Raw genomic sequence first — 16,110 nt, 5'->3', positions numbered from 1 at the left:
ATTTTTATTGATGTCAGAGAGGAAGGGAGAGGGAGAGAGGGATAGAAACATCAACGATAAAAGGGAATCATTGATTAGCTGCCTCCTGCATGCCCCACACTGGGGATCAAGCCCACAACCTGGGCATGTGCCCTTGACCGGAATCGAACCCAGGACCCTTCAGTCTGCAGGCCGACGCTATAGCCACTGAGCCAAACTGGCTAGGGCTGGCAGACATATTTTTAAAAAGTGAGAAGCAGCAGCTGAAATTAAAATTAATTTTATTTAGCCCAGTATTTACTAAATTTTTCTTTTCAACATGTCAATAAAAATCATTCATGTGGTATTTTACATTCTTTTTTTTCCGTAAAACATCTTCAAACGCCAGTGTGCACTGTGAGTCTCCGGCACATCTCAGTCAGGCCTGGCCACCTTCCGGATGCTCACGGCCACACGGGCGAGTGGCTGTCACATTGGACACTGTCGATGCAGATGTATTTTCTCTTTGCTCTGAATCCCCTCGGCCTTCTATCCGCGCCTCTGTTAGAACACACGTCACTTTGCAACTCGAAGATGATGGCTGTGTTTTAATGCTGCTGCTGTTTTTAGTCCCCTGAAGTGCTTGGTGCGGGCCTGTATGTAGGACATGATCAATGAATATTGGCTGCTGAGTGATGAATGACTGTCACGGCCCGAGAATATAGCAAAGACAGGGAGCCCATGGTAACGAACATTTGACTCCGAGGGTCTCCTCCTCCCCGTGCCTGGTTTGTATGTGGCTGTTAGATCTTTGAGGAGAGAGACATTCACGTTTTAGAACCGCCCCCTCACCCCAATAAGTTTCCTGTTTCACTTTGCTCTTCAACTCAGTGCATTAAAAAAAAAAAAATTCCCACCAGGAGGGCCCAGGAAACAGGAAAAATAGTTGTGCTATTGGTTTCATGTTTGGAGAAGAACAGGGTTCTCACTATCTCCGTGGCACTTGGCGTGAAAGTGGGCTTTGTTGATGGAGACACTGCTCCCATTCAGGGCCCCCTTGCCCAGCTGCTGAGAGCCGGGCTGTGTTTTGACAGACGGGCCGAATGCAATGCAGACAGTTGTTTTAATTTCCAGCCAGATGCAGACATCACTCACATGGAGCCCGAAACCCAAGAAAGGAAGGCCGGGCACTGGGCTGCGGCTCTCAGGCCTCGGAGGGTGGGTGGGAGGGGGCCAGGCGGAAGCCGAGCGGGCGGCCGGGGTCACAGATATCCCCAAGGGCTGAGTCCCAGGCCCGGAGAGGCACACTAGGACAGTGTGTGGCAAGCACCTGTCAGAAAGGTAGGAATCGCAGGCCTGGAACCAGAGGTCAAGGGTTACTCCTTAAAGCAGCGGTTCTCAACCTGTGGGTCGCGACCCCTTTGGGGGTCGAACGACCCTTTCACAGGGGTCGCCTAAGACCATCGGAAAACACATATATAACTACATATTGTTTTTGTGATTAATCACTATGCTTTCATTATGTTCAATTTGTAACAATGAAATTGGGGGTCACCACAACATGAGGAACTGTATTAAAGGGTCGCGGCATTGGGAAGGTTGAGAACCACTGTGCTTAAAGCAATGTGATATCCGTGGCTGGTGGCGATGGCTGGATGTTAGCTTTTAACTGTACAAGTTATACTGGACAAAAAGCATAACCAGTGTCAGGGCGGAGTTAGGTAAACAGTGAGAAACCGAATCCTGAGTGGCAGAGTGGAAGGACTAGATCAGCCCTCCTCGGAGAGCAGGAATCCTTCACAGCCCCCGACACAGGTCACTTTAACTGCTTACACGTCCCACTGGGGGGCGCTCCTCCGGAAGGAAGGTCCGGAGCATTATTGCACAGCCTTGCCTTTCTTCTGTTGAGCTTATTGCAGCCACACTGCTGCCCTTCACACATTGATAAACAGCCTCCATGGCCAACCTGAGATTCGTCTTTTTTGAGCCAAATAAACAGGCCAAGTCCATCCGCTGTGCTTGCGATGCCACATCCGGGTCCACCCCATTGTGACCTCCCTCTGGGAAGGATCCTTGGTTGAGCAACACCCCTCGTGGGGGGAGGGAGGGTGCAAAGACCTGAGCGGGGAGCCCCCTGGTGCGGGGCGGCCTCTCTCAGTCTTGACACTGTGCCTGTTTCCGCAGCCCATGAGCAAATTAGCCCCTCCAGCTACTCCATCGCCGTGTCAGGTCGTGTTGGGCATAGAGTCGACGCAAACCCTCAGGTCTCTTCCGCATGAGCTGTTTCAAACCAGCTATCCCCCAGCCTCCACTTAAAGGATGAATTTTTAAAAATCAAACTGCAGGATTTTACATTTCCCCTTCTTGCATTTTCTATTTTTGTGATTAATGGAAGGTTAGGGAAGTTTAAAGCGGATCATGTCACTCACTAACAGGAAGGCCTTGAAATAGAGAATCTTAAGTGTTATTTGTAAGCATAGCGGGGAAGGGGCAACAGAGCAAAAGAAGGCTCGCGAGGCTGGCGCCTTTGGTCATTGGGCCCTTGCTTACATCCCACCCGCCTCATCTCCGCCCCGCCATCCAGGGCGCACCCTACACATGCGCATACTGAGCTTGATTACTTACGTGGGTGATGGTCTTTCAGCTTGGAATGCCCTTCTAGGCCCATTGTTTCCCCACTCGCCTTTCCATCCTTCCTCGCAGCAGGTTGTACTGGGTGCCCCTTTTTTAAGCAACCAGGGCACACACCCATCCCAGGCACAGTGGAGAGCAGCTTGGTTTGTCATTTCCAACTCCCACTGGACGGTGGGCCCTGCGGCGGCAGGATCTGTGTCCAGTTTGCTGTTGTTTCTCTCGAGCGTAGCGTCCGAGCCTCCATACAGTGACATCTATTGAACATCTGCTGCATGAGCAGCGCCAGGCTCCCTCCCAGCCTCTCGGGAGGATGCTGTAAGGCATCTCCATCAGCTCCTTTGCCCCTGCCAGAGGCGGAACACTGTGCTGCTGGACCACAGGTTGTGTTTTCACTTGAGCTCACACATCCAGTAGGTGGGGGACCTCTACGCCCTAACAAATGAGGAGCTATTCCCAGCCCATTACTAGTAGATGTTTCTGCGGCCCAGCGGCCTCCTGCCCCAGCCAGCAACAGATACCTAGGACGTATCAACTGGAGAACTTCAACCTCCTGCCCCTCCTGCCCAGCCTTAATGTCGCACACACTGGGCATGGAGGGGTGAGTAAAGTCCAAACAGGCCCAGCTCAAGCACTGCAGGACACAACCGGGATGCCAGGAGGAGTTGGCAGGGGCTGCAGTCTTGGGGGGGTTGGAGGTGGGGGAGGGAGGGGCGTGGGAAGCTTGGATGTTCCCATTTAGCCAGACTTTTCAGATGCTGGGACATTTACTAAAGAAACGGAATTCAGACATCAGAGAATGGGGATAATTGGATCCAGGTGGTATGTTTGGTCGGCTGTAAAGAGGCTGTGCCACATGATGAATATTATTTGATAGGAAAAGTTTCTCCTCCTCTCCCTTTTCAAGTGTGTTCTGTGCAGGCAGGATGTCTCAGCCCAAGCCCAGCTGAAAGCTCTTCAGAGACGAGTTGGAGGCACGCGATAGCCTTTTAACAGAGTTAACCGTTTTCAGCACTTGGCAGGAGCAAGCCCAGCTCTCGCGAGGACTGTCGTGCGGGCAGAAGGACACTGAGTTTTTGCTTCATGGCAGGGAAGGCAGGAAGCCTGGACCTGCCACCTGAGAAACGCAGTCGGCTTAGCTGTGCCTCCTACCTGTGCCAGGCCAACCGATGTGAACATGGAGGCCACCAAAATGCCCCCCGGTGTCTCCCCTTTAGGGGTGGTGACGGTGCAAGTGTGGGGAGATTGTAGACGAGTCTGAACGCTCATCGGCGAGGCGCCGCTACCGGATCTAACCATGATCTCTCCTCTCTCCACCAGATCACCAGGGTCCCCGTGGAATCCTGTGAGCAGTACACGACTTGTGTGGAGTGCCTGAGCTCGGGGGACCCTCACTGTGGCTGGTGTGCCCTGCACAACATGTAAGTTGGGGACTGTTCTGAGAAAGGGCCGGGAATGCACAAGACCAGGTACTTTCCTGGGAGTGTCGACGAGGGATGTGACAGCGGTTTGCAGGGAGAGAGGGCTTTTCCTCTGCTGTGCCGGGAGCAGCAAGAGGAAGACAGGTCCCGGGGGGCCTCCTCCCACGCAGCGCCTTGGCCTCTCTGACTTTCATTGCACTTTAATATATATAAATATATATTTATTCTTGATTTCAGAGGGGAAGGCAGAGGGAGAGAGAGATGGAAACGTCAATGATGCGAGAGAATCATTGATCGGCTGCCTCCTGCGTGCCCTCCACTGGGGATCGAGCCTGCAACCCAGGCATGTGCCCTGATGGGGAATCAAACCGCGACCTCCTGGTTCATAGGGTCAGTGCTCAACACCTGAGCCGCTGGCCGGGCTCTTCCATTGCACTTGTAAAGCCTGCACTCCCCGCCGCTCTCGGTCTGTACCTCGTCAGTACGGAAAGGGTAATGGTTTGGGGAAATCTCGAGCGGGAAGCTGTAGAATCTCTAGGTTTCCCGAGAACCTTCTGGAACCTTCTGGGGCAGCCTGAGCAGGTGTCTCCTGTGTGAGTGTGCAGATGGCCGGGCAGTAGAGTCGGGACTTTGGACTCCACGTAGCTGCTGTGTGGCCCAGGGTGGTCCACTGACTCCTCTGGGCCCCCGTCGCTCAATAGGGACAGTGCCTACCTCCCAGGTGAATTGTGAGGATTAAATGAAATCATAAACGCTCTGGAAACGAGGAAGCCCAGAATAGGCTGCACAAATCAAAATAACGCCTATGGGCTCTGAACTCTTGGGGGCACCCTTCTGGCCTCATTATCTCAGGATTCCAAGAAGTCTGCCTCCCACTCCTCCTGGCCACATACCCCAATTTAGTTACACAGACACACACACCCGCCATTGAATGCCAGCTCCATAGAAATGCAAAGTTACACTTAAATTTCTGAATTTGAAGAGCCGCAGAGGGAGAGAAAAGGGTGAAACCCTGAAAGGCAGGCGCTGACTAGGAATTCTGTTCCCCAGCGGAGTTGGAAACTCCGTGGCTCGGTGCCAGCCGGCAAAGCATCTCTATGAAATGCGCCGGGTTTGGGTTTGGGGTGGAGGCGGAGGCGGGGGCCAGAGTTCAGGGGCCGCACAATAGCTCTTGGCTCCCAGCCTCTGCAGCAGGTGTTGGGAGGGCTACGGAGGGAGAGAGGGAAGCAGGCGCCTCGCAGATGCAAAATCTGGACTGGATCGGAGCCCACAAATACTGGGTTCCCCGCTTGGGTTTGCAAAAAAAAAGTTTTGCATAAAAATGCTTGCACTGGAACCCGGACATGGAGTCCCCATTAAGGGCAGGCAAGGGATGAAGATGGCTGGTGACACCCCTGTTGTGGCCCGGGAATGGCAAAGGTGCCTAAAATTGGGTTCCCTCCTGTGAGGCTGACCTGCCCACTGGGCTCTCTCCTCCAGAGGAGTTCTCCCTCCAAAGAACCCGACAGCCACGCAGCGTGTCCCGGGTACCTGCCCTCTCACTGGGCAGTGGGCACGTCCAACTGTACCACTCACTCCCTGCTGCCCCTGCCTTGGCCACCAGCTCCTGCCAGCATCACTTCTCCCAGGTAGAACACACCAAAGTTATGGACGGAGGATTGCCATCCGTTCAGCAGCGAGGACATCCACATTCCTCGATTGATTTGTAGTTGTGCCTACAAACCTGTCGGCAATGCCTGAGCCTCCTGGTGGCCCCGGCCCACCCCTGTCATCCTCCAGGCCAGATATGGCTTCTAGAATGACTGAGCCACGTCTCATAGTCTCAGATGTCCTCTGCCCTCCGAACTGCTTACCTGTCCTCAGAGACACCCTGCCACCTGCCAGGGTACACCTCTCCTTCCAGCCACTCTGCCTGCCAAGAGTAGGCAGGGAGCAAGCTTTTTCCTGTTCACACCCAGAGCTTTCTTCTCTCTTCTTCACCAGCCCCTCCTGCCACCCTTCCCACAGGCCACCACCAGCCTGCCTGGGGGAGGGAAGGAGGCGAAGGGCCCAGCTCAGCTCCCGGGCCCACACGCAGGACTTCAGCGGAGGCAGAGGGCCGAGGGAGATTGCTCAAGAAGCTCTGGGTCCCGGGGGATTCGCAACCTTCCTGTCTCTTCTGTGTGCCTTGCTCTTGCGAGTTTGTTATTGTCTCCGGGGCTATTTATCTCTGTTAGGGCTGGTGCCATAAATAGTATGATAAAAAAGAGCCGTTTCAGCGAGTCAATGAGATAAAGGCTCCAGTCAAGAGCTCACTTTAGAGCTATCTTAAGGATTCACTTAAACCTCCATAATTCTTTTCTGTGACAGCATTCATATTTAGATCCATTATGTGCCTGGAAAGGAAGAGGGGGAAGGGCGGAGGAGTTCCGTGGGATCACTGCCCCGCTCCCCCCCCCCCCTGCACTGGGGAATCTGGTACTGTCCCCGCTGTGTCCCCTGGCTATTAGTTTGGGGAAGCACCAGCGTGTTCCCGTGTGGCATAAGTGGCAACCACATGCCCCTGTGTGGAGATGCCACGGTGCCCACCTGCCACCGTGGGCCGAGGCGCCGGGAGCCAGAGATAAAGTTGTCGGGAAACAGCCACACAGTATTCTGACAGAGGCAGCCCTGGCTGCGACTCCTCGTCTGTCTCCCTGTCTCCAGGCATTATTTCACACCACACACATCTATTTAAAATGTGCCGCGTGACAGGTAGAATATCTCAGTGAATAAAACACGGTCCCTGCCTTCAGAAAGCCATTGACCCAGCCACAAGATCACATGTATGTTGTCCCACACAGCTAAGACCCTGGGCAGACTTTCAGATATCCCCGGAGAAGAATAGGAATAGTCATTATTGATATTATTATTATGACAGGGGCCAGGAGGCCATTTTCTAAGCAATAACTCATATAATCCTTGCCACAACCCTACAAGATAAGGTCAACATTTTACAGTTGGGGAAACTGAGGCACAGAGAGATTAAATAATTTGCCCAAAGGGCCACAGCCAGCGTGCCATCGACATGGGTTAGAACCCAGCTCGCCTGGCTCCAGACTTTCTGTTCTTAGCCTCCTGTGCGCTCATGGTCCCCACCTCCCCTCCCTGGCTCATTGAGAAACCTCTAAAGATGCTGACTAGAGCTATGCTTTGTGTCTCAACCGAATCTCTCATTCTGGGAGTTAATCCCACTTCCTCCTAGCCTGTCTTTCACAGCAATAGAGACCATTGGGGAGGCACCCAAGCCTCTGGGATGAGAGAAAGTGGTAATGAGGGGACCAGCCACAGGCCTCAGAGCAGCAAACCCCTCTTGCTTACGCCTAGGGGACAATGGAGCCCAACAGAGGGGCCCCGCAGGCCTGACCTCTTGCGAATCTGTGTCTGTGGTAGGTGCTCCCGCAGGGACAAGTGCCAACGGGCCTGGGAACCTAATCGATTTGCTGCCAGCATCAGCCAGTGCATGAGCCTCGAGGTGCGTCCCAGCAGCATCTCCGTGTCTGAGCACAGCCGGCAGGTAAGTCACTCACCCAGGAGGACAGGGGGACACGGAGCACACACACGTGTGGGCGGGTTCCTTTAACACTCGCACAGGAAGCTGTAAATGGATCGTGCTTTCCATGCTCCACGGGAACTGTATTTATAGAAAACCCGCGGCAACTGCTTTTGTAAAGGGCACAGTCATCCTGCATGCCCCTTGCAAATTCATTATCCATTGATCTGTTTTGTAAACCTCGATTTTGCATTTAGCAACCAACATCTACAACATCCTGCAATCCGATAGCAGATAACACATTCTTTGGTAGATGCTGTATTTATAATCCTCCACCCATACAGCCTCTCACAGAAACCTGAGAGTTGCATTTGTGTGTGTGTGTGTGTGTGTGTGTGTGTGTGTGTGGAACAGAGACAGACTTAATTCACAGTGTGTGTGTGCTTTAAAGAGAATATTAAAGAGAAGACAATAGCCCTTAACCACCTGTCAAAGTGCAACCCCAAATATTTCATGTCCTCGGGCCCTGCACAATTATTTCATTCTGAAGTTTTATGAGCATTCACGAATGTTAATTAGTTAATGAACCTTCCAAGATTCCCGTTCATTCATCCCCACGGGGAGGCTTTGGCTCCCAGGGAGCTGAGGGAACAAATAGTGGAGTTTGTACCTAAGTCTCTGGGCCCCATGGAAACGAAACTGGGGCAGAGATTCAGCAGCAAGCAAATGTATGGGTAGGCGAGGGGACACCCACTGTGACCGCGAAGCCCACTGCTGCTAACTCCCGCCAGGTGACGGTAGGAAGACCCAGGGAGGCCCATCGACGTCACGGCTCCCAACGCGGAGGCCACAGGGCTGATGTATGTCACTGTGACCCCTTATGGGCACCTCCCACTGCCAGAGGGAGCCGGTCTCATTTCTCACATGTTGTTTTAAATACCACTTAGAGGTGATATCGTGGTCATTGAGTACAAGCTCACTTCCAAGTGCACTGAATTCAGCGCAGCATCTTGCCATTAAATGGTTTCTCAAGCAGCAGATTCTTCTGGCAATCGGGCAGTCGGGTATGTTTTTACCATTCCCAGGAGGGTGTTCACCCTGGAAAAGGCTGGCCACCACTGGCCTAGGTCTCTGGAAGCTGTTGCAGGTACCAGCTGACATCATCCACGCCCCTGGCGCCCATTCCCTGCTTTCTCTCATCCTCTCCGCACCCTGGGAAGTGACTGCCCCTCCAGGGGAGCTGTCAGCAGGCCGAGAGCCCAAGAGGGACAAATAAACAGAAACTTGAACACGTTCACCCCATTGATAAGCAGCCCCTGAACCTCGAAGGACAGCCAGAGTGAGGAGCTGGCTGTCTCTCACCAACCTGGTGAGCTCCTGGGAACCTCCAGGTTGGTGACACTTACTCTCCCAGGAGCCAAGGCTACAGCTTGTGAAGGGCTCAGCTCATGACTTGCTTTCAAGCTTGTGTGGGTGGCTTCATGTCAAAATTAGCTGTGTCTGAGATGGATTTGGGTACCTTTCCCCCGAGGGCACCCCACCCCAGTAATTCATAATAACATTAATAAAGACCATTGACCCTGGCAGCGCTGCTGTAATTGTTCAATGTCAAAGCCAGATCACCGACATCAGCATCCTTTCTTACAGATGAAGTCAGGGGAGATTAGTGAGGCGGCGGCAACGGCAGGGCCAGGACTAGGGCCAGGTCTCCACACCCTTGGGGCTCTTCCAAGGGCATCAGCTCTTTGCTTCTGAGCCTCTTTGCTCCTCCCACAGCTCAGCCTGGTTGTGAATGATGCTCCAGATCTGTCTGCGGGTATCAAATGTGCCTTCGGAAACCTGACAGAGGTGGAGGGACAGGTGTCCGGGACCCAAGTCATCTGCATCTCACCTGGGCCTAAGGATGTTCCTGTCATCCCATTGGATCAAGGTAAGAAGTGCCTGCCATGAGAGTCACATGGTAGGGCCTGCCCTCCGAGGGGGACCAGAAGTAGAGAATGCAGGGAACCAGGCGACAAGTACCAGCATAGAAGTTGCCTGACCAAGTCTCCTTGTGCCCAACACCCAAATGGGCTATATAACGAGTTTGAGAGCAAACTGACACGCCTCAAAGAAAAACTGAGAAAGAAGGAAATCCCTTGCTCCCATTTGAGTTAAGGCTGCATTGGTGTGCAAAGCGTTTTTCTAGACTTCCCTTCCCTTCTAGGAATGGCTGTGGCTTTAGCCGGTGGTTTCCAGTGGGGTTCTCTCCACAGAACTGGAGGCTTGAGGGATTCTGGCTTAATCCTTCTAAAAGTGTTTCAGTCGCTGAACTTGCCAGACCAAAGGCTGGGCTCTGTGGGATGTGACTGATGACTTCCTCCCTAAGCCAGGGGGTGGGGCTGCCTGGCTCTCAGCAGGATGAAAGGGACTCTGAAGAGATGACTCAGGCAGGTGCTATCTACCACCTGTGCCCCGCGAGCCCTGAGGCAGCCTTATGATTTACCCTCAGGATCTCCACTGGGCCCGCAGGTTGTCACCTCCATCTGTTTTCCTTTATTTTTCCAGATTGGTTTGGGCTAGAACTGCAGCTGAGATCCAAGGAGACAGGGAAGATATTTGTCAGCACCGAGTTCAAGTTCTACAACTGCAGCGCCCACCAACTGTAAGTCCTTGTCAGAGCCTTGCCCTGGGTCTGGATGTGGGTGTGGGGTTTCTCTGAGCTTGAATCATGTCATATTCACCTCCCAGTCTTCCTACGGGGCCCAGTACATTGTCTGGAACAGGGGAAGCTCTCCATCAAGGTTACTTTCCAGTTCCATTCAGTTTATTCAGTTACATTCATCTGAATGGCAGTCACAGACCAGAGCCTCGGGTCTCATTCAGACTCCCTTGCCTGGCCCCACCCCCCAACAACCCTACCCCCAGCTCTCAAGCTAAGAGAGTAAAAAGAAGGTTTGAAGTAAAGACAAAGGTCATGGTCCAGAACCATAAGAAAAAGTCTTCATTTCTGACCAGTTGGTGGTGCATTTGAACATAGAGATTGACAGTGAGTAGAGTTAGACATGTCATCCATGACCAAATGAAGAGGGACTCAAGAGATAAGACTCAGCTATGCATGCAGTTACCCCCAGAGGAGGGACAGGGATGGGGCAATAGCCGTGCCCAGCATCCAGGATAAGGACCTGGGCTGGGAGAGGGAGAGAAGGCTTTAACTCCACTGGGGTTCGAACCCAGCCTTCAACTTTTTAAGAAGGCGGTGGGAACCAGACTAAATCCTAGCCTCCAGAGGGGCTTGAATACAGCCCAGCTGACTTCACCAGCTTCCACAGCAGCAGAATGCCTGCCAGTGGGTCCCCACAAGCTATGAGATCCTACAGCTGCTCAGGAAGCTGGAAGGGCCAGGGGCAGTGGAGAAATGGCCCCACATTCAGTTTCTGCTGAGCCTCTCTGGGAAAGAAACTGAGGCTTCTTTCATACAAAGTGGGAACAATGGTCACGGGACCCGTGACCTTGGACATTCAGCAAGGAGTGAGATCGAACAACAACTCCATACCAGAGGAAACAGTAGTTGGAAATATTCTGTGGACCCATCCTTCCCATTGTTTGGGACGAGAACAGCCTGGGGTCTACATAATGGGCAGAAGTCCAAGGCATCAAGTCTATAGGGTGGGCATGGTGGGCTCAGCATCCACAGGGGAGAGGGTCTGTTTGCAGCTAAACCTGAGAGGAATCTTTAGCCCTTAAAATAGACCAGTGGTCGGCAAACTGCGGCTCGCAAGCCACATGCGGCTCTTTGGGCCCTTGAGTGTGGCTCTTCCACAAAATACCGACTTCTGCGCATGGGCCACGAAGTTTCAATCGCACTGTACGTGCGCGCCCGCACGGGGTATTTTGTGGAAGAGCCACACTCAAGGGGCCAAAGAGCTGCATGTGGGTCGCCAACTGCAGTTTGCCGACCACTGAAATAGACCAATGAGCCAGTCTTCATTCTCCCTTCTCTGCTCTTGATTTTGATGATTAGAATCATCTGCTAGAGTTCTAGGTCCTCCACAGTAGTTAAGGAAGGAGACATGGCTGAGCCCCATTGGGACAAGTCAACAGATGTGCTGAGAAAGGACAAGTGTCAAAAATGGTCCGGGGGGAGGAGCCAGGGCAGGGCAATAGGGCTGAAGTCAAAACAGACAACATTGCCCACTAACCACTGCATTCTAATCCCAGATACCCCTGTTCTGGGAAATGCAAGCATCTTGGGAAAAGAACCTCCCAACCTTCTTCTCAAACTCCAACACAGTGGTGATGGAACCCACTGTTTGTGAGCGCATTCTCACCTCCATGGCAGTCCAGAGTGATGTCACCACTTTCAACCATGCATTGCTATGGCAACAGAGATGCTGCCCCAAGCAAAGTTTTAGGGAAGACAAAAAAGTAGGTCTCCTTGACAGCACAGGTTCCATCCTTTTATTACCAAAAACTATCTCTCTTGGCATTCATAGTAAAAAGTCACAGAACCAAGTTCAATCTCTCCTTTTAGTGTGGGAAACTGAGGCCTGCGGAGGACAAGTGCTTCAAAGGCACAAAATTAGTCAGTGGAAGAGCCAGGATTAGAACCCCATCTCATCATCCTTGGACCATTGTCATTATTTACTTGCCAAATCGTAAGGTGTTAGCAAGAATCAGTCAATCTGGCCTAAGCTCATAAATGAAGTCACTTTGGGCATATGGGGAGGGGAAACAAATGTTCGCCAAGGGGGAGATGAATGCAGTTGGCTGATGCACCCAACACACAGCCAATGGCCCCCAGGGATGGAGCCCCATCTACCCAAATGTAATGAGAGCCCCCACCAGGGGGTGCCAGACTGCAGACCCGCCGTGTCCCTTCCAGGTTGTCCAGTCATGAAAGGCTAGGCTAGGGACGCTGTGGAGGGGCAGGAAGACCAACCCCAGGTTACAGAATCCATTCCCATTATAATGGTCCGGTCATACACAGAGCGCCAAAATAATATGCACATCCTGCAGGTACAACAGCAGGGAGGGAAGCGCTCGCCCTGGCAAAAATGCATGAGCCACACAGCCTATTGCCAGCTATGCCTGGCTACTTGGAGAGCCAAAGTTTCCATTTAATACTGTTTAACTCCCAACGCTCAGGAGCACAAGTGATGTGAACCAATCATTAACAAATACGATTTGAGAGTTTAAAATAACAGGTCATTTAAGGGCTTGAAAATAATACACTTAGCATTGTATTTTTCAAAACCATTTCCTATACATTCTCTGGTTTGATGCTAAAATCCCTGTGGAGGAGCCAGGAAAGTTTGATTACAGACAGATGAAGAAATTCCTATTCAGAAGGTGGAGTGACTGACTCGGGGTGACCCCAGTGGCAGAGGCAGAGGCAAGACTGGAATCAGAGCTGCCCACTTTCTACCCCAGTGCTCTTTCAGCCTTTTTGTCTTATAAGTAGGCCTTTGAAGGGTTTCCCAAACACACTCTCTTGGCCTTGAACTCTTAGTTTCTGAAGCAATCTGTTATATTCAGCCAGAAAAGTGGAATTGCCTGTCCTAGAAGAAATGTTTAACCACCAGCAATCAGGGGGCAGGGGTGTGGAAACCTCATATTAGTGTTTGCCAATTCCTATGGTGTAAATACTCCCTGTGGCCGATTTCAAGCTGTCAACCCACTTGCATGAGCCACACAGCCTGTTGCCACCTATTTATATCCCGAGGATATAAATAACCAGCTCTCATGAACTGATACAGCCAGCTCTAGCACACCTCTGCTTCATAAGTTACAATATTTCTACTCTGGACTCATTTAATTTTTTTCAATTCTCTCGTCCTGTGAATAGCTTAGAAGGAGAACCCACAATGATCCGTGTTGAGGGCTACCCCATCAATATACTGTCCTGAGAATGAGACTATGATCACAGACTAACATCAGGATACATAGGCTGCCTGGTGCCCTTCTCTTCTCTCTCTGCGTCCTTCTCTTTGCCTCTGACTGTCTTCGTCCTTGCAGGTGCCTGTCTTGTGTCAACAGCGCCTTCCGCTGCCATTGGTGCAAGTACCGCAACCTCTGCACTCACGACCCCACCACCTGCTCCTTTCAGGAGGGCCGGATCAATATTTCAGAGGTAAGCGGGGATCACCTTGGCCTGGCATTGTTCCCAGTGAATGTGAGTGGCCCTCCATTTCAGATGGTCAATCCAGCAGCTTGGCCATCTCCTGGCTCTGGCCCATCTTGGTCTTCTTCCAGAGATTCTACATGTTAGAAATCCCTGTTATTATAAAGTTCAAAAAGTGGCAGGAAACACCCCAGAGGCAGAGAAGTGCGCTGTAGCTACTAGACTCCTAAGACCCTATGAATTCAAAAGCTTGAAGGGAACTGAAGGTTGAGGCTGAAAGCTTAGAGGAAACATATCCCACCAAACAGACTCCATGGTCTAGAAAAGTGCAGTGAATGGCGTTTATTCTTTGAGTGTAAGCCCTTTGCTTGGCTGCAGACATAGTCTAGTTCAATAGAACATTCACTCGCAACCATTCTTTCATGCCAGCTTCTCTTCCAAGTGTGAAATTCAATGATTCTCTGACTCTGATGTATGACTGGGTGGGTGGCCTATAGAGAGAGAGAAATTCAGTGAGTGAAAAGAACCAGGCCTTGCTAAAAGTCCCATTTTATTATGTAGTCAATGTTTCATCCCTAAGGCCTGACCCACCTTGGTTATCAAAACAGTGAAAAAAACCATTTGCCTCTCTGTCTATGAATATTCCATCCAATGATTATTCACTGATGTGAACTTTCTTACATATTCACACTATGCCTTAGAACAATGAAGCCTGCTTGGTCAATTACCCTTTCCCTTCCCAGTGTTTTTCATACCTGTGGGTAGTCAGTGGTTGCATTTGAACAACTGTAGAGACTTGATGCATTCACACATATGCACATGTGCACATATACATATATCCCTCTTTTTTTTTCCTTGTAATCCTCAAGCGAGGATATTTTTCCATTGACTTTTAGAGAGAGTGGAAGGGACAGGGAGAGAGAGAGAGAGAGAGAGAGAGAGAGAGAGAGAAACATCAATGTGAGAGAGACACATTGATTGGTTGCCTCCTACATAGGCCCCGACCAAGGCCAGGGATCAAGTCTGCAACTGAGGTATAGGCCCTTGACTGGGATCGAACCTGGGGCCCTTCAGTCCGCGGGCCGACACTATCCACTGAGCCCAACTGGCTAGGGCTAACCATCCCCTCTTAGTCTACCTTTTAGAAATCCACAAATGTAAATGGGTGACAAGTAAGCATTTGCACTTATTGCTATAGCCTCTCTCTACATGTCTCCCTCTTGCACTAAAACCACAAGATCCTTGAAGGCAAAGGTCACATCTTACCTTTAAGTCCTTAGAGCCTTCCTCAGTGAATGTTTGTGGAATCCATGCCTGAAAGAATGGACGGACCAAGGACCACTCTACCCAAATGCCATTGATCGAAAGGGTTCCTTGGATCTATGTGTCTAAGATAGCAAGAAATAGAGTCTCATTTGTCTCCTAATCTTGATAGATGTGCTGGTTGCTTCCATGGATAGACATAAGAAAGCAGGCATAGATAGATAGATAGATAGATAGATAGATGTGTGTATGTGTAATCATCATGGCGTGCACCTTAAATATCTTACAATTTTATTTGTCAATTACACCTCAATAAAGCTAAAAACATTTTTAAAATTAAAATAAAAAAGAAAGTAGGCCTTTGAAAGGTTTCCCAAACACATACTCTTGGCCTTGAACTCTAAAGTTTCTGAAGCAATATGTGTTATATTCAGCCAGAAAAATGGAATTCGCCTGTTATATAAGAGAAACATAGACGGTGCCCAAGGGGATTTAAGGCAGACCCACCCCCAGGTGCCTCACGATGGGATACCTAGTTGCTTGAAAACCTTTGAGAAAAGGTGTCTCCTCCAGCCAGTTGCTGGGCTTTGGCGTAGCTGGTCAGTAAGCAGTGCACTGGTCTTAGTGGACCCTGGGAATCCATCCCAGCCCCGGATTCTGCAGGAGCTGAAACTGCTCTCAGGCCTGTCTTCTCACTGGTAGGAGAGGCCTGAGAGCCCGAGGGAATGGAGTAGGCAGGTTACCCCAGCTTGGGAGTTAATGGAAGAATGGGGAGGGGGGGAGGTGGGCCGGGAAGCGCAGAAGCCACGGGAAGACCTGCACAGGCAGCAAAGGATCAAGATAGTCTCAGAGACTGACCTTCACAGTGGCCACTTCTAAACTGCTAAGTTCCTTAAGAAAATAAATGGAGGTGGACCACAGGGCGGGGTAGGGGAGAGAGAGAGAGAGAGAGAGAGAGAGAGAGAGAGAGAGAGAGAGAGAGAGAGAGAGAGAGGCTCTGGACAAGAAGGAACACTGCTGCATTTGCTCCTATGGTCTCCTCTCAGGCAATTGATACCAAAGCCCAGTCAGCGAATGCCTGCTTTGGAGCGAGGGTAGGAGTGTACAGAGCAAGACAATTAAATGCCTGGTGTGTTAGGTGGTGGGGAGGTGCCCCCCCCCTCTCTCCTTTCTGTTTTTTCTTTTTTTTTTTTGTGTTTTTATTCTCCTCCCTCCCCTCTCGG

General features: G+C 51.1%; 1 protein-coding gene across 1 annotated transcript in view; it reads left to right on the top strand.

The window, feature by feature from the left end:
- The window catches only part of LOC102426668 (plexin-A2-like), a 185,383-nt gene that overhangs the window by 105,113 nt on the left and 64,160 nt on the right, over nt 1–16,110 (top strand). Inside the window, 5 exon segments of the mRNA XM_023745503.1 lie at nt 3,910–4,010; nt 7,422–7,545; nt 9,298–9,451; nt 10,069–10,165; nt 13,519–13,633. Coding sequence (XP_023601271.1) covers nt 3,910–4,010; nt 7,422–7,545; nt 9,298–9,451; nt 10,069–10,165; nt 13,519–13,633 — 591 coding nt within the window.

The sequence above is a fragment of the Myotis lucifugus genome, unplaced genomic scaffold (genome assembly GCF_000147115.1).
Source record: "Myotis lucifugus unplaced genomic scaffold, Myoluc2.0 scaffold_553, whole genome shotgun sequence".
Taxonomy (NCBI): domain Eukaryota; kingdom Metazoa; phylum Chordata; class Mammalia; order Chiroptera; family Vespertilionidae; genus Myotis; species Myotis lucifugus.
This window is presented reverse-complemented; position numbering and strand designations above follow the sequence as displayed.